Raw genomic sequence first — 22436 nt, 5'->3', positions numbered from 1 at the left:
TGTCCTCATTTAGTTGGCGAGTAATTAACACTTCTAGCTGCTTCTTTTTTCTTCTCCCGTTGTCATGGTGAATCGCGTTATTCGCGTTCGATTGATGACGGCTACTTTCTATGCTCGCGCTTATCTCGGGGGTAACTGCTCTGAAACCGACAACTCAAGAGTTTCATAGAGTTGAGGTGGAACTCTGCCCGCATCTGTGAGTACCGTCTTCCCTCTTCGTTTCGTTGGGAGAGTCGCAGAGGATATCGGTTGCCCCTACGAACAACACTCATAGACAGCGTTTGCTTATATTTACAGGGTTGAGGTTCGGCGGAGCTCATTGGGGAGTGAGGCGCAAGTTGAGGACAGGAGGTGTGCGACACGACGGAGCCAATACCGAGACGGCTACGGAGTGGAACGGAGAGGTTCCTTCTCCTGGATTTGACTGGCATGATTCCAGTCCTGTAATTGAAAATGGAGAACAATCTTATCCTGGACTTGGGACCCCTCGGCTGATGTTATTGGGGTTTAAGGCGGCATTTTGTCGTAGAGTTTTGAAAACAAAGTGATTTATTCCTTTTGTGTTCCCGCTGGGAATAAATGTATTTAATCAAACCTAAACCGCTCTCTGCTTCCCTGGGTTCTGACTCACTGGCTCCCCCTTGTTGTCGAAGAACTTGTCGACGTGACACTTAATCCGTATCAGCTTGGTGCTTATCCACACATCATGTATATGTGTATCAATTTATTTTTTTGTCCTTGTGTCTCCATTAACTTCCATATCATAGTTGTCAAATAAAAATTCACAAATCTATCCATCTGTATAATACACACACACCTTCACATATATATTAACTCTTTTTTTCTAATAAGAAACTACACTTTTGTATCATGTCCATACAAACTGTCAAATTTTAAACAACTTTTAGTGCAGTTAAACAAGTCTATATCTTACCTTGAGTAGAACAAGTTCTTTCCTGTCGCTTCAGAAGATCAAATACCTGATTCTTCATGAGACGTAAAGAGTGGTTTCTGAAGGAGTGGCCATTGAGACTAACGCAACCTATTTTCTCAGAACCAATGGAGACCAGAGGTACATTTACAGTTGTCAGTGACTGTTTTGTAAAGATAACGCAGATAATCGCCTCAGACCCTGTGCAGGGGCTCAAACTTATCTTAAGGGCTACAGGCCAGATGTAGAACATTTGTTCCCCCTCCCCCCCTTACTCTCCTTAATGTTCTTTTAAAATACAAGGAAATTAGTCTCTTTCAAACAATAGTGCTCATTGTATCATTTGACTCAAAATGATAGAAAGTCAGCGCTATATTCACACGCATGTCAAACAATTGAATCTGGAGGCTTCCTGACGTCTATTCACTCTGTTCTTTTGTGTTGCACTGCATATCCAGAACAAGTATTCGCAGAAATACTAGATAAGTTTCTTGGTAATTCATGGTCAGACAAATCTGTTCAAAAATAAGATATAAAGTTTTTTGGGGTTTTTTGTAGAAACATCAAAAATACAAAATGAGCTAAAACGATCATACGATATTGTAAATGGTGGCATTGTGGCTGATATTCACAGAAATTATTTCAATTTTAAAGGTGTAGTGTAGACAGAAGTCATAAAAATTGTTACAAATAAAGGTGTTATATATATTTAATATAATTAATTACAACTACAAGTAACCATTCTAAATGTTGACATTAAATAATAAAAGTTTTATCTACAGGTAGAAATATTTGCCCCAACTTCTGAACTCTTAAGGAGCATTTTTGTCATTGAGCCTCTCATTAAGGCCTTTTAAGAGGCTAGTCCTTCTATTTACCACCAGAGGTCAGTATTTAACATAACTTTTGACATTTACAGAATTTTTTTTTCCAACTGCTTTGCTGCATTTCTCTGATCAGAATTGCGCTTCTCAGCGCTGCTTATCATACTTACAGTTTCTCGTTCCTTCCAACAAATTGCAAATCCACTGCTTCCATACAATTCTCTACTGCTTTATAACACTATCAATATATCATTTGCTTTCACGTCAGTCAAAATGAGTTGTATTTATGAATGCCATAGCAGTCATTCCCTATAATTGATTGATTGGTTGGTTGATTGATGTTTGGACTCACTGTCCTGAAGAAAGGTGAAGACTCTTGTAGCCTCCAAACATATCTACTTACAGGATTGCAATTAACTTAAAATTTGTGAATTTTCATAGCTGACTTACAAAATTTTTACAAGGAATCGTTAGTGGGGGATGCACAGATTGGTTGGGCGCACAATTAATAGCTGAATAACTCCCGACTTCTTCCAGAGTTAATTCACTCTCCTTGCCTGGCTTGTCACTTTTGCTGGGACGACGTTGCTTGAGGTTTGCGTCTCTCTGTGAGATGTCCGAAGCTCGGAAAATTGATTTCATAATCTAACCTTGCTTTAAGCTTCACCACAACTCTCTCCCCATTCTGTTGCTGTGTTGCTCTGTCTTCATTATAGGATTTATTTGACCGATATTCTCTAAGAAACCATCATTGAAATTACACAGGTGGACTCGATGTCTTCAAAAGACATCCAGATTTTATTGAGGGGAATGAGAGTAAAGGGGACTAAATATGTAAGTATGTATGTGTACCACAGTTTCAGACATTTTTTTTATTTAAAAACATGTATCCTTTTCCTTCTACTTAACACTTATGCATAACTTTGTATTGATCCTTTTATATTAAATACCAGTAAAATAGATTAGAGTTTGCGGTAACGTGACAAAATGTGATGAGGTTCAAAGGGTATGTTTACAAGCGTACTTTACCTGTTGTACTTTAGAATCTCGACATAAAACCCATCACAAAATTTCTTGTGTAATTAAAAATAGCCAGAGAAAAATGTCCTGTCCTGCTAAATCTGCACCCAGCTGCATTTCCGTGTACTTATGTAACTTGGTGCGGCATAGCTTTGAAAGACACTGCCAAAGATAATTCATTTACAACCCTGTAATGATTTGTCCAACTTGTTTACCTGTGATCATTGCAAGTCCTTCAGTCAGAGATTCACCAACAGATATCACACCAGTGACCCTGAGGCAAGAAAAGCTGCTTTGAGATGGAAAATGCTGAAACAAAGACGGAGAAACTCCCAGGACATCATCAGGCTTCAGAGGGCAGCAATGAGTGAGTGGACTGACCATTTAATTCTCATACTTACTGTTAAAGAAATGTCTCTCTGTGACTTTTATGAGCCATACGGTGTTGTCAAGCTTTTTTCTGCCTGTGTAGACAGTTCCATGTCAGCAAAATATGTAAATATTCATGTTGTTGTTTATATGTCAACAACAAAAGTCTTCTTCATTATTCTCAGTATGATTTATGATCCAAACTTTCAATTCAATTTAAGTTACTGATGTAGCAGAAGTTCACAAGTCCCATCTATCTACAAGACAGAGAATGGACATACAGAAAAATATAACCATGTTTTTTCTTTTTCTGTCTTTTGCTGCCATTTTTGCTATCCAAGAAAACTTAAGCTATTACATCATTGTGACTAAATCTGTGGCCTCGGCCTCATTGTGGTGATAATAAGGAGAGTAATAGGAGGGATTTTTATTTATTTATTTATTTTGGCTTTATGTTTAATGATTCAGTTTTATGTTCATCTTTTCAAGAACATTATTGTACCAGTTTTTGTCTGCATTTATTCTATTAAACCTCAGTCTGACCTTCAGGGATTTCTTTGAGGGTAATTGTTCGTCTTTGCATGCCTCTCTTTAAAGTTAAACCTCTTTGGTTTACTTCTGATGCTGCAGACATCAACTGTCATATCAGTGGTAGTAAACGCCTGCTGCAGGTCCCAAATTGAGATTTTAGGGTTTTCAGAGACTTACTTTAGCATTTATGCAGTTCCTCTTTTTAGGTAAACTTGTCACACCTGAGCATGCTGGTAGTTATTTCCAATGTCCTCCATCTTATTCCAAACAGTGGGCTTTCTTATTTTAGATTTATTTTAGAAGTAGAATAAACACAAGTTATTTCAGAGTGCCTGTCTGCACTAGAATTGAGAAATACTAAGGTGAAAATTTATGATTTTGATGCTAATAAAGCCTCCTCTCTCTTACTACTGCACCATTTTATAACCAAAATACTGTGTTGAGGTATTTTTGTGCATTATATTAAATCTGACATTGCTACTAGAACCTTAACAGGAAGCTCTAATAGATACAGCTCTACATCTCTGATTATCTTTGTGCAGTTGCCCTATGATTCTCCTTCAGTCTATTTAGTTGATGAAAGGTCGTGAATCACCTTTATGCCCTTCAGCCCCAAGCCTGTAAATGCTATCAGCCATCTGTACTCATTCCTACATTTTTCAGAGTAATACGGTGGGGCGGGCTGAGCTCAAACCTGAGGGTAAAGTTACACTTTGATTACATGTTAGAGGCTTTCTGCTAAGGCTCTAAAGTACAACTTGTACTACAATCAGCCTCCAACACACATAAGCTCTCTTTTTTGTTTGAAAATAATTTAGATAATTTCGGCAGCAAAACATTTTGTTATGCTGCCACTAATATGTTTTCAGTATGGATTTATGTTTCATTTCATGATAAAATGTTTGTTTGGTCTTTATTTAGAAATAACTTATTTTGAATTTAGGACGCGCAGTTCTGGTTAGTGAATCCAAGAAACATGCATATTAGGTTACTTGGCTGTGCTAAACTGCCTTTGTTGTGTTTGGATGTGTTTGCCTTTGCTCTGCAGGACTTGGATCAAGTTTAGGTTTCTGGAAACATTGATCTGCCTTGCAGTTTTGGGTTGTGTTCTGTACCCATTTAGCAGCATCTTCAGTCAAACCATTTCCAGGATTCCAGTTCAGCCTGTCTTTTCAGGTCTGCGTCTCTATGGCCTCTTTTTTTTTTTTTTTTTAAATTGTGTTTCCACTTTTTTCAGTTTGAGGGCAAGTCTCTGTCCTTCAAAGTTGTTTGTTGTAGTGACAACAAAATTGTCACAAAGGTTACAGCTTTTTATTACTTTAAATTACTGGGCACCATAAAAGAAAATAAAAAAACGAAACAGCTTACGTATATCTGCATGAATGAATTTTAACATAGTTGTTTTATGACTACGTTTCCATTTACAACTTGCTTCAACTTGCAACAGGTCAAAGAGTTCTTCCTCAGAAATGTTTACTTCTAGATTAACAGCAGTTTGAAAGTCTTTAACCATTGCGACTTTTAACCTGAAGCTTGTTTTTCAGGTTAAAATCTTGCCAGGATACATTCCAGTTGACAGATACTGATGTGTTCTGTCTTTAGTGAACAGTAAACCATTAAACCTGTAAAACTGGAACACTGGTATTTTCTAGAAATTAGACACGAATGAAGGTCACATTTCATTTTTGTGACATTACAAGATGGATGTAGTGTAAAGTTGAGTGGGACAAAGGGATCTCATGATGCTATCTTGCTTTATGTAATCTGCCAGCTCAAGGGTGGCGTAATGAATGTCATATTGCTGATAACAGAGCTGATAACAAAGGGTTTAATAAATGAATAAATCAATTTTCTGTGGTTGACTTGAATGCTTCTACTGAGTCGCTCATATCTATTTCGTACACACAAAAAGAAAATAAACATTTGGGTTCAAGCACGCAACACATTAAATTAAAACCAGGTAAAAGTACATTAGATACTCTCCATATTCCCAAAAGCCATTAGAGGGAGCCAACTCACCTCCCCATTTAATATTTAATACAACCAATGAATATTTATCTACCTAACTAGAAATAACCACAGTTGTCATTTACTGCAGATGCTTTCATTTTGTGGCTTCAGTTTGTAAAGCAAGTTCTCATCTATATTCTGGAGGAGGTAATTCACAAAATATTTTCCCTGCTTTCAGCAAACACCAGGTGGCGCCAACGTCCCCCTTTTTTTATTTATTTTTTATTCCCTCACACCCCCACATCTACAAACAATAAAACGAAAGCTGGCTCACGAGGCAAGTGACAGATCACACACCACACCTCATCCATAAATTGAAATTAAAGTTTCAGAGTGGCAATCAAAAAATCTCAACCCCATAGAAATGGTGCCAGCAGTTTTGTCAGGAGGAATTATTGTGAGAAGCTTGTAGAAAGGTACACAAAACATTTATTCAAAGTCATAATGCAGCAAAACTACTTAATTTTAAGGAAATATTAGCAGATAATTCAGTGAAGAAAGCTATTAAAACTTCTAAAAAAAAATCTCTTCTTATTTTACTACAGCAAATCGAAAGTATGTTAGTACTGGAAAAAGTTTTGTGAACATACAGAGACCCTATGAAACCAAGCAGCAATAAATGACTCACTGGTGAATCTCCTCCTTCTTTACCGAGACCATGCTGCCGGGGCTGCTGGAACAGTCCCCGCCTTAAGTCGCTCATTCAGAAACAGTCCCACCCCTTGCTCCCTCTGTCCTTCTTACTCTGTGGCTCGGACTCATTGTCACACCACTCAGCTCTCTCAAACCTCCTCATGGACTCACTCATGGTCAGTTCTGGGCATAAAATGTGTCCTGGTGAGGCTGGGGCTTCTGCACTTGTATTTTCCTCTCAAGGCACCAAATGAAGTCTCTCGGAATGGATGCATAACTCAAAACTAAAGTGTCATCTTTTTAAGGTACTCTTCCTTTTTCATTTGTTGCCTCGGCATGGTTTTCCTAATGTGTTTGGTTTAGAACTTTTCCAAGTGAAGTCTTCTGTTCTTTCAGTTCCGTAAAGCCAAAACCATAGCCGGTACCCTGGCAGTTCAGCGCTACAGTGAATATGTAGGCCAAAGGTTACTTGTTATGCTGCAGCGAGGCAGTTGCTTCTCTTGTTTAGTACAACACTGGCAGCAAAAAGCAAACAAAATCATTTATTCTTCTTAAGCAAATATTTGAACAGTCTTCACAGGAAAGATCTCCTCTGAATTAGAAAAATAAGTTTTACATTACCAGTTGTGCTCTTTTGTTTTCTAATGTGTAAATATTTGTTTTTAATTACAGCGCCGACACGTGCATTGCATTTAACTAACAGCAGGTCAACATGCTGTTACATTTTACACTTGTCTGAATCTCTTGCATAAAAAGACTAACCTGAAAGTTTAATGGAAAGTTTCCACAGGCTTCCTTGAAATCATGAGCTCATCATTTCATGAAAGGAATGGCCTTGTGTTTCAAGAAGCAATAGTTGTAAATGATGCCTTGCATTCCAAAGATACAAGTATGACCTGTCGATGCTTAGATTGTACACATTGCTGAGGCAGTTCTCCTGCTCTGCTAATGGGTTTCTGATTGTTCTGTTAATACAGCTAGCTTACACTGTAAACACGTAATGAGCTATTTCTCACAATAAGTCAAAAATACTTGTCTAACATGATTTGTAGTTTGCAGAATAGCAAAGTTGTCAGGTCATTTGTAAAGTTTACATAGACCAAATAAAAACCCACACGCTTTTTTGACACTGAAGTTAAGTTGGTTAAGTTAAGTTCCCTTGTTTTTGATCACGGAAAATTACGCAACCAATCCTACTTCTGTAAACCAATCCTACTTCCTGACAGAAGTAGGATTGGTTTACAAGTTTATTATGATAAACAAATAATAATAAATTATTAGTTTATCATTAAACTTAGGTCATTAAATACACCCATACACTGATATATATTCTCTAAACTGAATTTATCAACTTGCACAATAGTCATATGATACAGTACCATATGACTATATGATGGTGCAAAGTCATGTACTGTATCAGTATCATTATTAGCCTACTAATAATAATTTTATTAGTAAGGTAATCAAAATTTGCCATATAAAAAAAAGATATTTTCATAATCATCTGAATTAAAAAAAAGAAGAAAAAAATAGAATCTTTAGGATTTTTAAAAATCGCATAGCAGGAATAACAGATTACAGGAGCCAAGTGGAAATATTTTCTCTAACAAGGATTACAACCAAAGAACATTGGAGATAAGACAGAATTTCTATTTTTGGTTTGATGAGCCTAATTTTTCATATTCATCGGCTGCTGGTTAAGGAAGTTTCCATGTAGAGTGGTGATACTGATACCACTGGAAAGAATGTTTGTGCCTTATTTTAAAGAGGTTGTAGCCGAGATAGCGTCACATTAGGGTTGCTTGTTTTTAGAATATGTTGTCACTTTTGCCCAAAGGTTTATGTTAGTTAACAAAATGTACACGTTACTTAGCTTTTATTTCTTCCCCCTTTTCCTTTCTTTCTGTTTTTGAAAAGAAAATGTAATAACTTTTCTGCAGTCAGATTGCATGTGTTTGCTCAGCAAAAGCTGTACCGCCCTGCATGTGAATACACAGAAGCCCTATTTTAAATCAAAGGACCAAATACCGTTTTAAACTTGACTTGCAACACAATTTTGCAATAATAATAATTTTTTATGTGATGGTGGAATGTAGCTGCACCCTGATTTCCTTGCTTTTATTTCACATTCGACTTGTGATTCTGTAGATAACAATAAAACCAGTCAGAAGCTCTCCAGTCACGGTTCAAACAATTATGGCAAGTATAAACATGAAGGGAATGTTCAACATCACAGCCCTGAGGAAGGTGACAGGTTCTGTGTCCTAGTATTTTGGTCTGAAAAGTGCAAATCGACCACAGAACAAAAGCCAAAGACCTTGTGAAGATGCTGGTTGGAGCTGGTAAGACGGCGTCATTATCCACAGTGAAACCTGCCATGTACGCTCATGAAAGGCTACTCAGAGAGGAGGAAGCCATTACTCCAAAAGAAGCATAAAAATGTCAGATTGCAGTTTGCAAATGCACACAGTGACAAAGACATACATTTTTGGAGACATGTGCTGTGGTCTAAAGAAACTAAAGTGGAACTGTTTGGCCTTATGATGGTGCAACTGGTGCATATCGTAAAGTAAACGGCATCATGAGGAATATTGAAACATGTAATGGCAGGTCATTAAGCTCAGGCACAAACGGGTCTTCCGGATGGACAGCATCCATAAGCATACTGTCTGATTATAAAATACATTAAAGACAACAAAGTCAGTGTTTTCACATCACAAAGCCCAGATCTCAGTCGTATGAAGAAGTTGTAAGCAGATTGACAAAGGTGTGTGCAGGTGAGGGAGCCTACGAACCTGACTGAGTCAGACCAGTTCTGTCAGTGGGGATGGGCCAGAACTCCTGGAAACAATTGTGAGATGCTTGTGGAAGGAAACCCAAAATGTCGGACATTTTATATGTAAACTTCTGATTTTAAAGATATTAATAAATAAATATCGAAAAGATTCTCTCAATATTGTGGTATTTAGCAAAAATAAAAGATTGGGTGATTCTAACAAACAGGAGAAGTTTGGTCTGATTTAATTTCAGGCAGTGAGGAAAAAATATGTGTTTCTTTTCACTCAGTGTATGTAAACTTCTGGTTTTAACCGTATCCGTTTTCTGCACCATAGCTTATTTACTCTCTTTTGAAAGCCTTCCCATCACCACACAAACCCAACACCACCTTGTTTACTCTATCTGATCCCCTTTTTGCACAAGCCCTGAAGCTGTAGAGGAAAATATTTTAAAGGAATTCGTCCACCTGCTGCCAGGACAGTGTTGATCCAGGACCTGCAATGTACTCAAAAGCAATTTGTTTTCTGCCCCATCAAACCTGTGGCTGCACTAAAAAAGAAGCTGGACCAAGCATAAATATCAAATAAAGCACCGCTCAAACAAAGTTGTTTCTTATCCAAGCATAATCATATGACACATAAAAATAGAGAGCTCTAAGTGAGTTTGGCAGCTATCCCGTCAACCGATATCAGGTTTCTTTTAGGTTTGTGTTAACTCTCTGTACACAGTTACCTATCTCTTTCTATAAATATTATATACTTGGACTGTCTAGGTCTCAGGTTTCATGGATGAACTGATGGCCTGTTAATGTTCAAATCAAACGACGTAATAGTCTTACTCAAAACAAAACTAGAGGGAATGTTCCAACAGTATTTAAACGGTGATGAACACTTGCATTACTTTGTAAATGTTTAAAATTGGAGTTAAATTTTAACGTGGAGTTAAAATGTTTAACTCCACGTCCTCCTCTACATGTCCATTTGTATTTGTTTTAGTAGAATATTAAAGTTTTTTCAATAATTGCTCACTTTTTTTCACTTTGCAATAAAGGTCGGCTTAGTGGCTTTTATAAGAATGTTTGGTCATGTACAAACACTTAATCTTAAAAATATGAACAGTTCAAGACTTCACCAGTTGACGCTTGTTAATCTCTTCGCCTTTTTTTCCTTTAAATATTGACAGCTGTCACTACACGTTGCACTGCGAGGACAGACGTTTCAATTTGAGTGTATATTTGGTTTAAATAACAAATAGAAAGTAAGGGTAACTTTGAAGTTTCAAATTCTCCCACCTGAGCTGTGGATCTCTTCAGCTCCTCCAAACTTACAATGAGTTGCTTCTTTTTAATAATGTTAATCGGCAGTCTGTTGGTTGAGATAGGTAGCCATGTTCTTCAGGTTCGCATGTGTGCTAAGATCTTTCTAGTTTCATGTAACTGAGTGAACAGTGCAGAGAAATGTAGCAATTTAAAACTATTATTCACCATATTAGTCATATTGTAGTTTAATGTTGGTTTTGCTATGACTTCAGCATAAGCAATAATATGTGCTTTATAAATATGAGTCTTTATCTGCATGGTTGCTTGGGCTATTGAGTACAAGGGAGAGGCAGCTTCATGAACTCTTTCGCTGACATAATTCAGATAAATATCAATACACTGGACCCATAGCAGCTGTGAAAAGACTCTTCCTGTGTTGAGCGGTTCTGTTCTCTTACTGCGTTGTTTCCCTGGACAACAATGTTGCCTTTTGTAGGGCATGAACTGAGCAGATGTTAAACATGGCAGCTACATGCTGTGTGTCTGTATAATAGTCTTTTGAAGCAAAGAACCACAGACAGGAATTCCTCTCATAAACAAAAACACAGCGTTCTAAAGAACTGGCAGACGAACCTTTATGTCAGCACACAACTTGTAGGATGTGAACTCCTCATAGTGAAAGCAACGTTTGCAAAATTTGGCCAAATGTCAGACCAAAAAAAAAACTGAGACATTGATGCCTCAAGAGTTTATGACTGTTTATACAATAAACTAAAGAAAGGATTCTGGGCGATCTGCATCAAGAAAGATATTTTCCCATTATATTTGAATTTCCAAAAACCAAAGATCCAAATGATGTTTCTTTCTTCAATTTGAAAAATATCCAGTATCAAAAACTGCATGTATTATTTTCTTCTTTCTGTCCACCAAGTTTATAGATGACTGAGTTTGGAAGTTGTGCATGATTCTATTAAAATAAACCATTTTAATCCACAAGGTAAACCATTAAGGCTGCATGGGGGCAGAGTTGGAGTAAGAAGGTCCTAAGTTCAAATCCTGGCCAGGAGTCTTGCATGAAGTTTGCATGGACTCTCATGCTTCCTCCCATAATCACAAAACATCACTGTTAGGATAACTGGTCATGACATAAAATGATTAAAACTTGCGTTAATAGTAGAAACCATGTCTCCGTTTTAATAGCACTGAGAATAACGTTAAATCTGCCTCTTTTTTTTGTTTAAATCAGCATTGCTTCTATTTAAACTGAAAACACCAATATGCAATTTTTTATTTAAAACAAATTGACTATTTACTTTCTTATACTAACATTGTAGTTTCTTATACAGAACTATCCAACATAAATCCATCCCTAATCTTCTCACTTCTCCATCACATTCCTAAATGATCAATAAAGGACTTCAGGAATGTTGTTTTCAGCATCTCAGGATTTTAAGCTCTTAACAATGTTGGACGGCACATATTTTCCACTCTGCTTGCAGCTCCCACTGTGAAACTATAGCAGCCACACAAAAGCAACATTGATGAAAAGAATTACCCTCTGTTAACCTAATGCAGAAAGACAGCTCACACTGTGCAGATAGCAGAGAGCAACATGCTTTGCTGAAAAGCTGTCATGGCTTAGACACTTTTCAACTTGTGTTATGTTATCCACAAATTGATAACATAGCACATGACGTCCTGTGCTATGTTACAGATCAACATGTGTTATGTTATAGATCAACTTGTGCTACGTGCTTTTAATTATAATTTTTTTAAATGCATAAAATATTTTTCTGGTTGAAAAAAATTAAATAAAAATGACATAAGTCTCTCAACTTAAAAGTTTGTTCTTCTCCCATCATAGCACAATGGATAACGCCCACAGTTCAGAGGTCAAGTTCAGACTGGACGAGGACCCTGATCATCCCACGACCCAGAGAGGACAGTGGTCAAGCAAAATTGAGTTTCTTTTAGCTGTGGCGGGGCAAATTATAGGGCTGGGAAATGTGTGGAGGTTTCCTTACCTGTGCTACAAAAATGGAGGAGGTAGGTTTGACAAAAAGGCTTTTTTTTTTCCTTAATTAGTAATAATATTGCTTAGCGATTCAAAATGCGAAAGACTAATGTGCAAACAATTCTGACTAAACGTAGCCAACAATATTTAGAAACTACCATCAGCAGCAGATCAACAGAGAATCTGCTGATCCAGTTAAATTAATCTCCACAAATAACAAAATGTTTCTATGAAACAAATTTTTAAAAAATTACTCATTTATTTGAGTACATTTTCTTTGATCAAACTATAATTCTCATTTGGATAATTCTGAAATCAGAAATATATATATATATATATATTTTTTTTTTTTCAGTGCAGAGGCACAAAGTGACACATTTAATATTTTTCAGGTGTGTTCTTCATCCCGTACGTACTTTTCCTCTTCTCCTGCGGCATTCCCTTGTTTTTGCTGGAGACGTCCCTCGGCCAGTACACCAAGCAGGGATGCATCACCTGTTGGAGGAAAATTTGTCCACTATTTGAAGGTAAAATGATCACTATGAAAATATACTTAAGCACAATTAAAAAGGAACATTGTTGTAATCGCAATATGAAAATAGTCTGCCTTGAGCTTAACATCTGTTCATGCTGCAAGGCTTCAACAACTTATTAACAAATCAGTTGACTGATTATACCACCTTGTTTTTCTTTCTCTTTCAGGGATGGGCTATGGCAGTCAGGTGGTTGTTTTATACTCTAGTATCTACTACATAGTGATACTAGCCTGGGCATTCCTGTATCTCTTCTCTTCCTTCAGCTCTGAACTTCCTTGGGCGACCTGCAGGAACAGCTGGAACACAGGTAGGCCCACGACATCCCAACCCGGAGGATGAAACAGACTACAAAACAAGAAACTTCATTTTTGGGCAATTTTTTTTTTTTTAAGTGGGGCAGGGGGATTTTGACTCGCAGCTGATCTGCAGTGACAGTCGGAACTCTAATAGGTTTCCTCACTTATAAGAGAAAACCAAATGTCAAAGAGAAAACTGGATGTCAAACTGCTGTCTGCTTTTCATAAGCTGGCCCGGCGCAGTTGCTGCAATGCACTTAATGCAAAATGTTCTCATTCATCTCAGGGTTTTAAGCAGTTTGTTCAAAAATCTTTAAGTGGCACATTATTTTTTTTTCTCTCTTTTAGATTTACATTAAGCTTTCAGAAAAACCTTTGCACAACCGTATTGGACTGTTCTGCAAAGTACCTGCTTTCTCTTTAACACGATGATTTATGGTCTTGAAATACTGGTCCTGTTTCTGTTGATTAATCTTCCAACTGCTTTTTGCAAATAAGTAGGCTGGAAAAATACCATCAAGGTGTTCTCTTTCCTGCAGCTCCAAACCAGTTTGCACAGTTTTGCATGTCCCTGCGTTAAAGACTATAAACCTAAGCTGATAAATCACATGAACAAAAACAAGATAAGAGTCACAAACATCCTGGTGACGTAAGAATATGTCAAACCTTAATAAGAATGTACTGCAAAAAGAAGTTACCAATGTCATGTTCATAATTGTCCAAAAAACAGCATAATGCTGTCCGCAGCTTTAACAGGGTTTCTACATTTGCTTGAACGTATTTTTCAAAATTTCTGTATTTTGCAGAAAATTGTGTGGAGTTTGATCCAAGATCAGATTATTTCAACCTGACGATACCTGAGAACGCAACCTCACCAGTGAGAGAGTTTTGGGAGTGAGTATGAAAAAAAAGAAAAGGGGGAACAGTTTAATGTTTGTTCATGAAGATATTGATGAAATGACTGGTGTGATTGATTTTCAGGAGGCGAGTTTTAAATATCACAGGCAGCATCAATGAGTTGGGCAGTATTAGATGGGAGTTGGCTCTCTGTCTGCTGTTGTCTTGGATCATCTGTTACTTCTGTGTGTGGAAAGGAGTGAAGTCTACCGGGAAGGTAGAATAGTTTGAATGTTGCACATACACAGAAAACAACCTTTACAACTAATAACATGTATTTTTCCCTTCTAGACTTAACATACATTCCTGTCATAGCAGCTCACACCCCTATCAACATATTTTGGATCTACCCTGCCTTCAATTGTTCATGCTGATTCTTCCTCAGAAGTGATAAGATCAGAATTTAGCGTGTTGTAATATATATTTTTTTGTCTTTCTGCACCAGCGGGGTCAGGGTTATGTGGATTGCGCTAAGCTAAATTAGGAACGTGCTCCGAAAGCCTAATTTTAAGATTCTCTCTCATCGCGATGGGTTCCTCCTTTCTTATGGAAGACAGCCTTTTGACAATATAGAAACCAAAACAAACAAAAAATTGTATTAAAGGATTTCAGCTGTCCACTGTTTCTCCACAAAGAACTCTCCTCATGTTTGCCCCACAGGTCGTCTACTTCACCGCTACGTTTCCTTACGTGATGCTCGCTGTGCTGCTCGTTCGTGGCGTCACGCTGCCAGGAGCCATGGACGGGATCAAGTTCTACCTTTACCCAGATGCGTCCCGCCTCGCCGACCCGCAGGTCAAAATCGTTTATTCACTGATTCAATACCTGCATTGAAAAGTAATAAATTTTTTTAATTTAGATTTTGAATAAATTCTCATTCTCTTTGTGACTAACTCAAGGCTTTAGCTCCTAATGACAACAGCATGACACAGAAATGCCCAGAATACTGTTTGTACCATTTGTGTACAGCCACAAACATTGATGTATTTTATTGAGACTTCATGTGAGTCTGCATGAGAAAAAGGAAATCAGCTACGCAATAAACAGTTTTGTTTTTATTCTGATTGTTACAACCAAGAACATGAAAGAAAAGGGAATGCTCCTTGAAGAGAAGATCAAGAGACGTCTCCTGGGGTTTTCTCTCTACTTTGCGTCACAGTTTGCTGTTTCCAGAAGATTTTTGACTCCATTTTTTTTTTTTCAATAAACATGGAGTATTGCCAAGTTTCTTTTTGAGCCACCAATAAATGTTGCATGTCAAACAAGCAGATAGTGTTAACATTTTTAGTTTTCAAACAGTCTGTCTCGCCTTTGTCTTTTAGTTTTGGTTTGCCACTTCAAGAATCATTTTCTGGCTGTTGCTTTAAAATCTTTCCGTCTCGGCATGCCACACTAGTAGAGAGCCTTTAAAAAAAAAAAACACTCAATGATTGCATACTTGCTGTAGTAGTAATATGAAACACAGTGGTTATTGCAAATATTTTATAGCAGATTTTTAAAATATGATATCTGTTTGTCTTGCAGGTATGGATGGATGCCGGGACACAAATATTTTATTCCTATGCAATTTGCATTGGCTGTCTAGTTGCATTGGGCAGCTATAACAAGTACAACAATAACTGCTACAAGTAAGTTCAGGAGCTTTAATGCAAAATACACTATTTATTTAATAAAAAAAGAAAAGCAAGGTCACAATATTTGGTGCTTTATGTGGCTATACAACACATTGATAAACTTTCGGAGACTTAATGAGGAATATTTTATGTAAAAAAAAAAAAAGAAGGGGAAAAGAATAAAAGAAAATAACTTGAATGAACACCTGTTTGGTTTCTGCAGGGATTGTGTATATTTGTGCCTTCTGAATAGTGGGACCAGTTTCGTTGCTGGTTTTGCCATCTTCTCTGCTCTTGGATTCATGGCCTATGAGCAGAACACTGACATATCGAAAGTGGCAGAATCAGGTGAGCTTGTAAAAAAACAAAAAAAACAAATCATTTTATTTTTAAAATGCAAGTTCAAGTTCCACAGCATAAGTCGCCATGGGTGTTGGTTGGCTGAGGAAATGTTCGCGTTGTGTTTCTGCAGGGCCTGGTTTGGCATTTATTGCCTACCCTCGGGCAGTCGCCATGATGCCTTTTCCTCAACTTTGGTCCATATTCTTTTTCGTTATGATCATTCTTCTGGGACTGGACAGTGAGGTGGAGCACTGTTTCGCTTTGCGTGATCAAAATAAATCAGAAAATTATTTGTAAAATGTTACATTAAACAAGGTTGTTACTTTCTGTTAAAGAAATGAATTATTGAAAGCTGTGAAAACTTTAGATTGTATTTTGCATAGCCTGTTTGGTACTGCAGAAACCTTGACTCGGACGTCTGCGATTCAGTTTGTAGGTCTGGAAGCTCTCACAACGTCAATATCGGACCTGTATCCTGCCTTCTTCCTCGTCGGCCATCGACGTAAACTTCTGCTCCTGTTCGTCTGCGTCTTCAGCTTTTTCATTGGTCTTGTCATGGTGACAGAAGTAAGATTAAATCTCACGTGGTAAAATTCCCACTTCCAACAACATGACAGTAAAAATATCTAATATCGCCCACAGGGAGGACTGTACATCTTCCAGGTGTTTGACTACTACGCCTGCAGTGGAATGACTTTGCTGCTGTTTGCCATTCTGCAGTCTGTGTGTGTTGGATGGGTGTACGGTGAGTTCATCACCAGGGGGAAATGATGTACACAGATTCTTCACAGTGGATCTTAATTGTCTTTGTTCCCATGCTTTCACAGGTGCTGAGCACTTTTACGACAACATTGAGGACATGATCGGATACCGGCCCTTTCCCTTCATTAAGTACTGTCTGAAATACGTCACTCCAGTGATTTGCCTGGTGGGTTGCTGCACATTTTGCCAGGTGGCAGCTAAATATTTTTTGTTAAATTAAATATTTACTTTGCGTTTAAAATTGCTGCGGAGGATTGTGTGAGTTAGGCTGTTTTATAAACTGTTTGAAAACTGTTGCTTAAACTTGCTTTTTTGAGATTGATTAGTAAGAACATGTGTTTGATTTTTTGAAGTATTACTAAATAAAAGCAGCTTTACGGATTTGAGAAAAATATTGAAATAACAAATTCATCAAATCAGTTGCCAAGACTTTAACCATCTTCTGTTATCTTTTTCTCGTTAATATTTTCAGGGGACTTTTGTTTTTTCCTTGGTTAAATACACCCCTCTGAAGTTCGACAACACGATAGAGTATCCGTGGTGGGGTTACGCTCTGGGCTGGTGGTTCACTCTCTCCTCAACCCTCATGGTTCCCCTCTGGATGCTGTACAATCTGCTCATCACTCCTGGTACCCTGCGGGAGGTAAGTTATCGTCACGCCACCCAAAGATTAAAAAAAAAAAACAGCTTCAAACAAACTGGAATTAAAACTAACGTTCTGCTTCTGTTGCAGAGATTCTCTATCTTGTGCACTCCAGCTGAAGACCTTCCTCTGACCAAATCAGAAAAAAAAGCTCTCGAACTTCTCACCTTGCCCCCGTCGGAGAGCAGCATGGACTGACGAGGTGAATCTGTCCCAACAGGAGTGACAAACCCGATTCCTACGTACCATCATTAAGGCGTAGAGTCAGACCCCAAAACAGCAAAATGTTGACTGCTAATAGGCAACCTCGTTTTTATTCGAACAAGGCTGTTCATAGAAACTGAAATGCACAAAAACCTTATCAATTTCCAAACAATGTCTTTCTATCTTTCTTTTAATGTTAGGCTCTCATAAGATATCACTATAACAACCAATGTACTTCAAATGTGTTACTTTGTACCTTGATGAGCATCTCGGAGTTTAAAAGGCTGTTTAAAAAATGTTTTTTTTTTTCTATTTGTTGTTAAAAAAAATAATCAGAAAATGTTTTCTTCTTTGAAAAAAAAAATCCTGAACAAATTGGCATTTTTATAAATCCTGTTACATTAAATCAAACCCTCTTATTATGACTCTGTCGGCACAGACAAGCTGTTGCATGAGCTTGTTATTGCAATCAGAAAATACAGTAATACTGAATAACTACAACATTTTTCTACAGGCATAAAATCAGTACATCTAGGTGGTGCTTTGGTTGCTAATTTTGAATAGTTTTTAATGTAACTGTACTTGAACTTGTATATTTCTCGAGATTATTTATTTTTTCCAGAAAACAACAACACAATGCAGGTTATACATATTCCTGGCAGATTTACCCCAAAAGTACATATTCGAAGGGGCGGCATTATGTATTTTCCAGGCACATAGTGCCGTTTTATAGCACAATCAAGTAATTATGTTACCTTTACTTGTTAAAAATTTGTACATATATAAAACACAACTTAAAAGAAATTTGACTTTTCCATTTATTACCTTGAAATTGGGTCTCTGTCTCTTTAAGAAGCTCCTTCTCTTTCCGACACTCTGCTGTCAGTACCTCAGCAGAACAGTGCTCCTCTATTATCCTTTCAACAATGTTTTTATCTGCGTTGAACAGAGCAACCTTATCAATTTCCAGAGATTTCTGGTTGATCTGGCTGGGGGAGTCGTGTGGGAGGGGTTCTCTGTAAGGAAGAAGCTCGACTTGAAGACTGCAGCTCCAAGGAGGAACGTCGTGGAAAAGGCAGCGCTTTTGGTGAGAGTAAGAGTTTAGGGACTCCAAATGGCTGCCACAGTAGATTGAAGGATTTCTCAACAAGTATTAAAGAGTCAAAGCAACAATCCAGGCATGTTTTTGATGAGGGCATAACATCATAGCATTATGTAAACTTTGAAAAAGTCAGTTTTGCACAATACTGCCCCCTTGATTCTAACAATATGGACCAGGCTTGAAGAAATATTAAAATTTTTGAAAGGCAAAATCTCGTCTTGAATGATAGAGAACCTCTGGGGGGAGCCAAAGAGGAGGGTGATGCCAGGGAAGAGGACTTGGAGTTCATCACCAGAGATAAATTGTCAAAATAACATTGGAAGATGTAAAAAAAAAAAAAAAAGCTGCATAGCAATTATTTTAAGGGATATCCGTCTTATTTCCTAACAGAAACAATGTCTTTGTCATATAAATCTGCCAGGGGTATGAATAATTTTGGTCTTTAGGTCAAGGTAAAAACTGTTCCTGCTCAATTGTTGGGCAGTCTACAAACAAATTATAATAAAATAAGACTTAAAATAACAAAAAAAAAAAATCTTCTCATTAAGAAAGTGTTTGGCTTATATTTCCTGTTTCAATGCATCCAGTTGTTTAAGCTGTTTCAGTTTGACCACATGTTCTTTACCAAGATTTAAAACGATATTTCTTTGGGTTTTTTTTTTTTCATGTCAGTATAAAAAAGGGAGAAGCGTAAATGTGAAATTGTCTTTTGGACGTTTCAGTTTCTCATGCTCAAACGGCCTGACTGATGCAGAAAATCTGCACTTGTCAGGCTCCTTTGGTTACCAGCGTTTACACAAAGAGTTGTGTGTCTAGTCAACCTTTTTCAACCACGCTGTGCCAACACAGATTAACACGTTTGCTTATTCAATGCGATGTGGAATGTTGAATGCTAATAGGCAAAGATCTCTGGAGTGCTGCAGACTTACTGAACATACCAGAGTCGATGTGCTTTACTTTCACTGAAACCTGATGTTTTGGATCAAAACCCTGAGAGAACTCCTGAAGTGTAGAAAACATCTCTGTTGGAAAAATACGATATTTTTCTTTTTTCTTTGTTTTTTTTCTTTTTTTACATTCTGCACAAAGACAACACAGCGAATGTTTAATTGCTGTAGCCTGGACTTTACTCAAACACTTTAAAAATAACAAATTTGTCATCATCTGTGCAAATGAATTATTCGAATCATTCTTATGCTTTTACAGTCATTAACTACAAAGTAGTTGTTAAATGTGCTGCAACTTAAAGTTGTGTTTACAATCAGAAAATGCAGAAATTGTGTCCATTTGCAAAACAACTTTTTTCTTTTGTTTCTTCTACTTATCCCTTTTTGTAGAACGTATTCCGTGTTGAACAGCATGTTTAATGCACATATGGACTTGTAAGTGATGTTCAGTCTTTTTTGCAGCCAAGACAGCAAAGGACTAAACTGTCAACGCCTTGTAAATTGTCTCCGAGTCAAATTCTGTGTTTACAAACATAACTGACTGTGTCTTTTTTTAAAAATATTCCTAAGATGATCGGAGATTTCTGATCAGAGACAAAAGAGAGGGTCTAGTTTTTAAAAAGTAAATTCAATGTTGCAAAGTGGCCTTTAAATTAGTCCTGCAGAAATACAATAAGATGTAAAGTGAGTAACAGATTTTTAAAGAGGAACGTGGCATTGAAGTACATAAACATAACATTTTTTAGCGTGTAAAATCATGAACTACCTAGTATTTGTTACCAATGCTGCTTTTTAGATGATGTAAAGAAAAACTAACTTTGATTTTGTTTCTCTGCCACTCCGACCGGAGAGTGGATGAGCTGTTAACGTCAGTTTTGAGTTGAATGTGATGGCTGGTCAAATCTGTTGACTTTCACACTATAGATCACTGAAGGTATATGCATTTCTTGACATCCCTATAATCTAACGTTTAACTCTAGTTTTTGGAGATTCTTGTTTGGAGGTTATTGTTTGTTATTTTTGTGTGATTTTTATCATGTTTCACTAAAGATTGTGTCAATATTGGTGACTAATGGTTTCATGATACGGGAAATGCATCAAGAGCGAGCATTGTGCAGTTGCTGTTGTGTGTTATGTGTGTGTGATTGGTTTCATTGAAGCTGTTAAGGATGTCTTCCTGCCGACCTCACTGTTCCTCCTGCAAACTAACTGGTAACAACAATTCAGAAACTCAGATTATGACATAAATTGTGGCGGCATTAAAAATGGATAATGAGTAATTCATGAACTGTTCAAACTAATCTGTCACCAGTTTGTGTTTAGCAAAGTATGATATTTAAACATGTTAATAAAGACATAAATGACTGCTTAACATTAGTTCCCGGCTCTTATGTTTGCGGTTCATCAGAGACTATTAGAGTTACAGTTCATATTTTATAATTAAACACTATGAGTAGATTAGTCTTTGGAGTTCTTCCTTTTTAAATCAATGGATTTTCTTTGGTAAGTGAGTTATCTGCTGCAGGCAAGATGCTGAAAGCAGGTGAAAACCAGTAAAACTTTATGTAGCACCTTTCCAGATGAAAATCACAGAACTTCTTCAACAAACAGAATAAAAAAAATATACAAGGCAAAATTAAACAAAAGCAGATTAACAAAACCACACTTCAAAAAAATTGGAACTATTCCTTTAATTGATAGAAAGTGACCCAATTTCTCTTTTCTTTTTTCTTTTTTTTTTTAAACACCAGTATCACAGTTTTTCATTTCCAAGTTTAAAAGTGATTTCACAAACCTTCTGCTGGAACAGCAAAACTGTATTTTTATCATATCAAAGATATGCTAACATTAGCTATTTATTAAAAAAGGAAAAACGAAACGCACTAAATCCAAGTAAAGTAGTGACGCTTCATATGTTGCTTTCTAAAAGTAGTTCTACTGCCCTCTAGTGGTTAAATAAAGCAAACACTTCGTTTATCGTCAAAATGGAGATTGAGAGAAAACTGTTCTGACTTGCTATCATGTCAATTGAAGGTTTTAATATTTAAAAAACCTTCAATGTTAAAAGATAATGATAGAAAAACCCATGGGTGTCGTATCTAATGGATGTTACAACTGGACAGAAAATCACTGCAAAATAAATTTGAGGGGAGAAATTAAATTCCAATCTACTGTTTATATTTAAACTAACGATAACACTATGTAATATTGGTTGAGCAACAAAAAATGCTATTTGTATTACATGTAGTCATTTTAAATCAAACACATGCAGACATTTATTTTTATGTTGTTTTTTTTCTTTTACTACACAATAGATCCACACAGTATATCGGTGCAGTGTGTAAAGTCCTGCTAAGATACCAGAATTTAGTGATGCAAAACAATGAGGCCGTGATGAATCATTTCAAAAGTATTTTCATGACTCGCGACGTGACATTTATCCACAATCCAACTGAAAACACAAAAGTAGCTAAATAACCTGCTTCCATAAATATGCACATCTTTAATATATTGTTAAAGTGATTCTAATTACATTTCAGTTTTTTGGAGTCCCACACATAGTTTACAATGTTTGCCAAACTCCATTTTGTAAAGGTTCTCCAAATCAGTCAGGTGGTGGGAACAGGTCTTGTCATAAGGTCTCTATTTCTAAATTTATTTTCTGTAGCCCATTGATAATTCTGCAGTGAGTTAACTTTGGTCATTTGTAGCCTTTTCTGTGATGT

At 36.9% G+C, this 22436-nt stretch overlaps 1 protein-coding gene and 1 long non-coding RNA gene across 2 annotated transcripts; both read left to right on the top strand.

The window, feature by feature from the left end:
• The first annotated feature begins 5 nt into the window (after positions 1–5).
• Positions 6–600, top strand: LOC103464573 (uncharacterized). Its single transcript, XR_533683.1, has 2 exons — positions 6–196; positions 298–600. It is a non-coding gene; the product is annotated as an uncharacterized LOC103464573 (long non-coding RNA).
• Positions 601–6404: 5804 nt separating this feature from the next.
• Positions 6405–21082, top strand: LOC103464575 (sodium- and chloride-dependent GABA transporter 2-like). The gene is made up of 15 exons (XM_008408766.2): positions 6405–6623; positions 12219–12400; positions 12761–12895; positions 13071–13211; positions 14007–14094; positions 14182–14314; positions 14758–14892; positions 15622–15725; positions 15934–16058; positions 16183–16295; positions 16482–16619; positions 16695–16797; positions 16880–16980; positions 17287–17457; positions 17548–21082. Exons 2-15 carry the CDS (start codon positions 12223–12225, stop codon positions 17653–17655), a joined length of 1773 nt encoding a protein of 590 aa, XP_008406988.1. The 5' UTR covers positions 6405–6623; positions 12219–12222; the 3' UTR covers positions 17656–21082.
• Positions 21083–22436: the final 1354 nt, after the last annotated feature.

This window comes from Poecilia reticulata, linkage group LG5 (genome assembly GCF_000633615.1).
Source record: "Poecilia reticulata strain Guanapo linkage group LG5, Guppy_female_1.0+MT, whole genome shotgun sequence".
Classification (NCBI taxonomy): Eukaryota; Metazoa; Chordata; class Actinopteri; order Cyprinodontiformes; family Poeciliidae; genus Poecilia; species Poecilia reticulata.
This window is presented reverse-complemented; position numbering and strand designations above follow the sequence as displayed.

What these genes read in the sequence shown, in the direction of transcription:
- LOC103464575 (XM_008408766.2), top strand. Translation starts at nt 12,223, where the DNA reads ATGGATAACGCCCACAGTTCAGAGGTCAAGTTCAGACTGGACGAGGAC. An exon ending in TACAACAATAACTGCTACAA is followed by an intron (nt 15,726 to 15,933) that starts GTAAGTTCAGGA and finishes TGGTTTCTGCAG; the next exon opens with GGATTGTGTATATTTGTGCC. An exon ending in GTGTGTTGGATGGGTGTACG is followed by an intron (nt 16,798 to 16,879) that starts GTGAGTTCATCA and finishes ATGCTTTCACAG; the next exon opens with GTGCTGAGCACTTTTACGAC.